General features: G+C 49.9%; 1 protein-coding gene across 1 annotated transcript; it reads right to left on the reverse strand.

Moving 5' to 3' along the window:
- Nucleotides 1-6,073: 6,073 nt before the first annotated feature.
- On the reverse strand, nucleotides 6,074-6,250 carry CHC_T00002469001 (hypothetical protein). The gene has a single exon (XM_005713726.1). The coding sequence runs from the start codon at nucleotides 6,248-6,250 to the stop codon at nucleotides 6,074-6,076; it is 177 nt and encodes a 58-aa protein (XP_005713783.1).
- Nucleotides 6,251-7,907: the final 1,657 nt, after the last annotated feature.

Here is a 7,907-nt window from a genome sequence, read left to right on the forward strand (position 1 = left end):
GAAGCTTGATTTTCTTGAAAATGTCATCTTAAAATTCTTCTTGAAGGGCCTCTATGAATTAATAATTACTTTGATTTAATAATTACTTATTAAAAGGGTGGGTTTGTTTTGAGTGTTCCAAATAACTGGGCAAGTAAGTAAATACTTGGGGTATTACACTCTGCGCGTCCAACTAATGGCCGCGACAATGCAGAGTGAAAGTGACACCGGTTCCTCTTCTGCCGAGTCTAGAATGTGAGAAATAGGTCCAATGACCTAGATAGTGTGGTTAGATCTTGGGGGCCGAGAAAGGTCCTGTTGGGCCTTTCGGTTGACCCTCTGTGGGGTCAGGCTGGGGACCGGGGAGACCGGTTGGGGTTGAGCTGTCGTGGAAGTTGAGGTTTGGTTGCGGGGGTGGATGGTGGTGCATTCAAAAGTTTACGAAGTTTGTCAATCTTATATACTACTCTACAAGTAGCTGATATCTGCCTTTTTCGTAGTAAAACCCCCGATTTCTACTCTAATGTGCCCATATGTACCCCTAGAAGGTGTTTCGCTATTACAAGTAATCATGGCGATGGGGTCGTGCCACAGTTGTTGCATGTTAGCAATGCAGGAGAAATTGTTTCTCCTAAATTACATAATTGTTGTAGCCAGTAATTATTCTACTCGTCGCCAGCCGTAATAATTCGCAGTATCAGCCACGGTACGCTCGCTGTATGGCGAATGTGGACTACAGGAACAGTAGGACTGTAGGGCCTCGATGGACGGATAGGGTACTGCCTCCCCTACCTCGATGACTTACACGACAGCGGGACGCTCGTGCGACACACCCACGCGCCGCCCTCGCGGGCTCTCTGGACGACGAACGTCAGTTCGCGTTCTGAAGGAGGGGCAAGGTCTCTCCATCAAAGTAGGCACACTACCAAAAAACCGGTTTGCACTATTCATACAATGTCTCTAAACGGTCACAATCATAACTGTGGCATAATTGCCGACGAGTACTGTGTACATTAGATTTGCAATTAGATCTAGATCTCGCTGTAAGGTACGGACCTTACAGCGTGCGCGCGCATATCTTACAGCTCGCGCGCCAGCACACGTGTACGACCCGTGTGCTGTCAGCCCGATGGCTGACAGTATTACAGTGCAGGACGACCTCCACTGGTACAGTAGCACAATACTGTACTATAGTATGATAACTTCGATTGTATATTGAATAGGAGGAAGGGCGCCGGCGGGGAGAGGACCAAGGAAGCTTGGTCACGATCCACGACCGCGGCGAAACCCTCCAGCTTACTCTAATTAGGCGACACCTTCGCACGCCTTTTTAGTTAGGGACCGGCACGGGTCGGGTTGCGCGACACGCGAGCGAGCCGGGATCCACTTCCGCCCGTCAGCGCTGGTACGTCACCCAGCGCTGCTCCGGGGCGTTGAGGCGTCGATCCGCTCATGCGTGCGCGCGACCTACCCCGGCCCGCTCTACCACACTGCTACCGGGCCCGTGCCCGGTTCCGTGAGCAGGAGGAGTCCCTCGTCTTCCGCCGATCAAGGGTCACCGTCGGACTATTAGCAACACCCCTCCGCCGTTGGGGGTGTTTATGCTACAATAACGGGTAGATTGTAGGTGGCACATCCTTCAGGGATTCAATCGTTGATAGCCAAATGTAACCTACATAGAGTGACCTCAATTGATATTGATAACGACTTGAAGTGATACAAATACAGTAGCCTTGTCTAGTCAATAACTCTAACGCAGTCCAGCGAGAATCCAAGTTGAAATAATAAGGTGGTTTCGTCTAATAAACTAAACTGGATTTTGAAAAGTTGATAATTTTGGGCGTACTAAGCGGCTCTAGAGGTGGGCTCACTTTTGTTGGGATGGCTCCTGGGATTAGCAAGTGGATTGTGGCTGCCTCCCCTCCGAACCCCCCACTTCACGAACCCACACGTTTCTTTTATAGAGACTTTTATGCACCCGTACTGCACTGAAAACAACGTAGAGGACCATGGCCATGATTTGTCCAAGTACACGCGTGTTTAGACAATTCTTTCGTGAGAATTTCTAATTACACGTGCGTTTAGACAAAATCTTCTCGTAGGGGGTCGCATTTCGTGACGAAATAATTGTGACAAGTGATTTGAAATGTCTCCAAGAAAATTCAAATCCTTTGGCAAAAAAGTATTCTCACATATTCCCAGAAAGTCTAAAACATTTGAGTCAAACCAGAAATTCTGAAATGTAGACAAAAAACATCAAACTTTTAATCAGTTCGGCAGATTGTGCGCAACCTTCTTATAGTACGGTGATCATCACACGGAGCAGCACCATAGAGGCACGATATATCATATATTGTGCCTCTATGGTGCTGCTCCGCGTCGTGCCAGTTGCCAAATCGCCTTTCGCAAACGTGGCACCTGACGCAGGCGGTGGGGTACGCCGCTGCCGCTACAGTGCGACGATGAGCTATCCCTGCTTCGTGGGCTTGGGGAGGCACTGCAGTACGGCGCTGGTGATAGGGCGGCAGCGGTCAACGCAGCCACTGCGGCGAGGCGGCGTTTTTCTAAAACGGCGGGGTTTTGCCTAGGCCGCTTGACGCGTCCCATAAACTACCGCGCTGATGCGCCAGGCGTACAGCATAATTTACAGTACGCCCCAATGTATAACCCCTCCTGTCAAACTTTACAGTAGTAATGACAGCGAAAATTAGGGAAAAAGTAGTTTTTTGTAAAAACTCTTGATTGTCAGTACAGTGGGACAGAACCAAACGGGGCGGCGATCACTTAAACTTTCTAGTGTTGGGAGTCCGACCAGGCCGGGCGGTTCGTAGGGTAATTTGGAGGTGTGGGTAAAACGTGGCAACTCCTGTTACCAAAGTAAAAGGGAACAAGGAGGCTATTGCCATAGAACTGCGGTGGGGTGAGTGTCGGGAGACCGACCGGGTGGGGCGGTCCGGCGGGGTGGTTGGTATGACAAAAAGGGGCGGTAATTAGAGTTACTAGAGGGGAGGATAGAGCGGCAGGCTATTGCCTCGAAACCGCTAGCGACGGTGAGCACGGTCGGGACAGGGTTGTCGGGTCGTTGTTCAGATGGGTTCAATGTGCTGACGTCGAAGACGAGTAGCGTCTTCGACCTGGCTTTATAGTCCTATTGACTCTACAATAACAGTAGGCGCACTACCATAAAAGGGAGGTTGCGCCACCCATAAAATGTCTCTAAGCGGTTACACCCTGAACAGGTAGAATTTGTAGGTGGCACGTCCTTAAGAGACTCTATTGTGGATAGCGAAATGTAGCCTACATGGTTTGACCTGAATTGATAATGATAAGCTAATTACAGTGACTACTCGTCTAGTCAGTTACTCTGACAGTGAGCACGGATGGGAAAATTTGTGGGTTGGTCTTCGGTTTTTCAATGTGCTGAGGTCGAAGACGAACAGTGTCTTGGGCCTGAATTTATAGTCCTATGGACTCTACAGAGATAGTAGGCGCACGACCACAAAAGAGGGGATGCGCCACCTATACACTACCCCTAAACAGTCAATACCATAAATGGTACGGTGTAGGCAGCATAATCTTTAACGGATCTTATTGTAGGTATCTAAATGAAGCCAACATATTGTTACCTGAATTGCTACTCATAGAAAAGTAAAGTGATTTATACGGTAGCCGTCCTTGTAGTCCCTGACTCTATCATTCCGCTCCCGGCGTAAGCTGTAAATGGGACTCCTTACGGTTGTGCTTCGCGCTTACAGCCGAGTCTACTGTATGCACGGCCGGCGCCAGAGGTGGAGTCGCCCGTGCGCAGTTATACTTCCTTCTACAATCGAAGTTGCTTGCATGGACAATTGTGTTCCCATTTGAAAGTCAATTCCGTCCTTCGTGATCCACACCCCTCTTGACTTTCATGGACAGCGTACGTACACCACGGCGTCGTCGAGTTCTACTCTCCTCCTTGAGTATGGCAAACGATCTGCAAGTGTCATCGATGAACTGGAACACATCACCTGATCCCGGGCCTGCAGGCGCTCTATAGGTTCGAAAGTGACGAAGCAGTTCGCCCTGACGCTCGCGCGCGCGACACCAGTGAGATATGTAGAGGACTTGAAAGAGATGAGTCTTCAACACACCGGGAGGAGACAAAAGAAATGTCCACATCGACGAAAATATGTGCGTCGGTCGCGATTACGGAGGCTGGAGCACGCTCAGCCGCCGGGATTCGATTCAGTTGTTTGCCGGGCCAACAGGTGCTGCGTTGTTGAGGACTGTATTCCGACCGCAAGTAGCCCCGAAAATATCGGATTCCATAGCTCTGTACTTAGGTTACCGAGGGCGCACGGACGAATAAATAGAGGGCCCAGATCTGGGGAGGGGCCGACCCCTCGGGGGTATCTGTTACACTCTCCTTCGACCATCGCGCAGCGCCACCGCGATCCCCTCTCTATCATCAGCTTCCTTCCTCCTCCTTCAAAATTTCAACCAAATATCCTTGGCCCCTGCGCACGACGGGCGTTCCAGCGGAGCTACCCACATAGCTCTACATCCAGCCACCACAACTATAAATTCTAGGTCGCCCGGGGCAGACAAAATGTCATGGAAAATAGAAAAGCAAGAACAAGGACACAAAACCGCAAACGAGCGCGATTTGTCTGCCAATCCGGGCCGTTAATTCTTACTGTAAATACTTTTAACATTTTCCGACTTCTGCGACAGGTTCTCCCATGCTGGTTCTGCTTATCGAGAGAGATAAATGTACACTGTACCACTGCGCTAAGTCCATTTTGAAAAAGGCGTGTACATATGCCTGAAACATGCAAAGATATCTTTAGGCACGCAGGGCCTCAGGATATCTTTTTGAGCGTACCCAGGAGTAACCCGTTTACTCTTTTTAGTGTTACCGGATTAGCTACAAGTAATACATAAAAGACAGACACGGGCAACTAGCGCGTGGGTCGGACCGGCGCAGAATTGAACGAAGTGGTCGAAGGGACAACACTTGAGAACAGCGCTCCGACAGCACAGAGATTCCTCAGGGTCTTGGAAGTCGGACGTAGGCTTCTACGGACCTTAATAAACTGTTCAAACTATTTCCTTTCGTTACTGGGACGAAATCCCGCCCGGGCGGGACCTAAGTAAAAAATTGACATTTACTAGGCCTATAGGCCTAGTAAATGTCATTTTTTATAGTAAATGTCATTTTTTCACTTAGGTTTTTATTTCCTCTTTTTTGTTTGGCTCTGTGTAAGATTAGGGTCTCGCTCAGCTCCCTGACCGTAGGATTTTGAGTGTAAACAGGAGCTGAGCGGGTTGATGACGCACTGTACGTGACGTGCGCAGTACAGTACACGTCACTCCAGTGCTCACCTCGACCGTCAGGTCATCCTCTTGGCAACTAAAATGGGGACTCTATAGAAGAAATAGTCCCCGAGGACGACCCGATCAGCCTCAGCAGGATTCTTAGGGGATCCGGTAAGCGACTGGACCATGGTGACAGAAAAAAGAGCGAGAATTTGGTAGGGTTTAAATAGGAAAGTTTGTTTTTAGTATCGTCTAGGCTAATGTAGCAACTATCTCGACTTCTATAAAGAGTCTGGTTCGGAGCAACGCAGAAGGGGGAGAGGTAAGCACAACCACGGATTAGGCACCGGAGCCCACCAACCGACTAAACCAGAGCGTCAACCGAACCTCTGAGTCAACCCCCGAACACAACCACCGAAATTCCGAAAGTAAGTCGAGAATATTCCAAACCTGTGAATTATTTTAGATTTAGAAGGCTACAACAATGCTATGTGTAGAGAGAAATATATTTTCTACGTTGTTTGAATTTCGCCAACGTGGCGTGAACAAGTTTAGTTGTGATGGCAAAAAGGCCCTCTTAAAGATACTTACGGGCCACTTTGAGTAGAAAACGGGGATTTTAGGTGGAAAAGAGCAGATAATATCCACAACTAGAGTAGTATATAAGAGCTGGCCGCTTTGTAAACTTTAGAACCGGGCACCGACAAACCCCTGGGGAATGAGGGCTCCCTTTTAGAGGTGAGGACAGCGGAGTGACGACGCGATACGACCCGTCTTGAAACACGGGCCAAGGAGTCTAGCGCGGGTGCGAGTCGGAGGGTGCAAGCCCGTGGGCGAAGTGAAAACGAGTGTAAAAACGAGCAGTTTGGGGCGGCATAAGATCGTTGATCTTAAGACCGACCCAGAGCAGTTGCGCTGGGACCCGAAAGATGGTGATAAGATGTAAGGGATGCAGCGGCTTTGGCCGTTGCATCCCTTACATTGCTTTACGTGGCTCACTTTCCCTCTTGGGGCAACAGAGTCCACAGAAATCTAAAAATAACTACTAATGCTTTGTGACTAAAGTCTCATAATGCCGGCCAACTGGTGCACACCAGTTGGTTTGACTTGCATTTCGTCCGCCTTCACGTGGCGCGAGTTGTCAGTACTTCTATTTCAGGAGGAAGCCAAGGGCGATACCGGGTGATTGGACGGCTCCGAGCCCCCTACTGAGTGTCTGAATGTCTTTGAATAATTCCAAGTCTCTGAATGTGTCTGAAAGTTGAAATAAAACAGTAGGGGGCTACTTAGTAGCCGCCCATTTGTTTGCGACCAATTCCACACACGTGCCCACGTGTGGGATATCAGCAGCTGTCCAATTATCCATTTCCAAGTAGCGCTTGAGCTCGTCGAAGAAGGGGCGCGTGTGCACACTTGGGACCAAGGCACTCATGTACCAAAGGACCCCGATGTGCTGCGCGGCTCTGGACAAATGATTTGCCCGAAGTAGTGGGACCACAGAATGGTTCCCTGTTGTTGGTACTTTCCGTTTCCCCATTTCATTAAAAGCTTTCAGGTCTTTGTTGAGAAGGTCCTGAATGAACCATTTTCCAAGTGCCTGAGCCTGAGGAGCTGAACCAGCCTGGTTCAGTCCAGTCTTTTGTTGCAGCTCCTGTAATAGCGGAAGGGCCGTGAGCGCTTCCGTTTGAGCAGGGGCTGCGTTTACGCTAAGTTCCTTAACTCTAAGTGCGAGTAGGAGCTTCACAGCTTGGACTTGGCGAATTGTCCGAAGCCGCGGGAGTTGGAGCAGTGCTCTTCCAACTCCAAAGCGGTAGGTTCCCTGTGTGCGAACGCGCAGGATCCACCTAATAAGTAGCTCTTCCAGGGCCATAGCGGCGTCGTCCACTTCCATTGTAAACGGTTGTGTATATAACACATACGTCACCAACGAGTTGATAAACGTTTGGGCGAAGGTCCTCTTTTGAAGGTACGTTAGATGAATCGTTCTTGTTTCCCGGATCATCTTGTGAGCGGCCCACCTAGCATTTTGGAGCCGCTCAATGAGTCTATGGGGCGTTACCCCGGAGTTAGAAATTGACACCCCGAGGTAGGAGACCGTAGATTGGTGCTCCATACGCTTGCCGTTTATCCAGAGCTCTAGTGGCGGTGGGGCTTGGGAGACCACGAGGCTCTTTGTGGCATTCCATTCCATGCCGTTGGCTGCGGCCCAGGTGTCTGCTGTGGTGAGTAGTCGGACCATCTGCGGCCAGGATCGCGTTAGTCCTACAACGTCGTCTGTGAACCCAATCACCCGCGTTTCCGCATATGCATTAAGTTGCAGTAAGAGGGGGTCTAGGAATAGGTTGAAGAGCCATGGACTGAAGGTGTCCCCTTGAGGCACGCCCAAGACCACGTTGGCTGTGGCTGTGCCGAGTTGTCCTTGTGTTGTGATCGCCGTCCTGTGTAGTAAGGCTTGGATCATGGCACACATTGTCGGATCCAACCCGTTTCTGCATAGTTGTAGTAGGCGGTCCCGAGGGACCAAGTCATATGCAGATTTGAGGTCCAACACCACACCACAATTAAAGCCACTGTGGAGGGATTCGGCTGCCATTGCGATGGCCGTTTCCGTGTTAGAACCAGAGAGGAAC

This window comes from Chondrus crispus, genomic scaffold (genome assembly GCF_000350225.1).
Source record: "Chondrus crispus Stackhouse genomic scaffold, scaffold_14, whole genome shotgun sequence".
Lineage (NCBI taxonomy): Eukaryota > Rhodophyta > Florideophyceae > Gigartinales > Gigartinaceae > Chondrus > Chondrus crispus.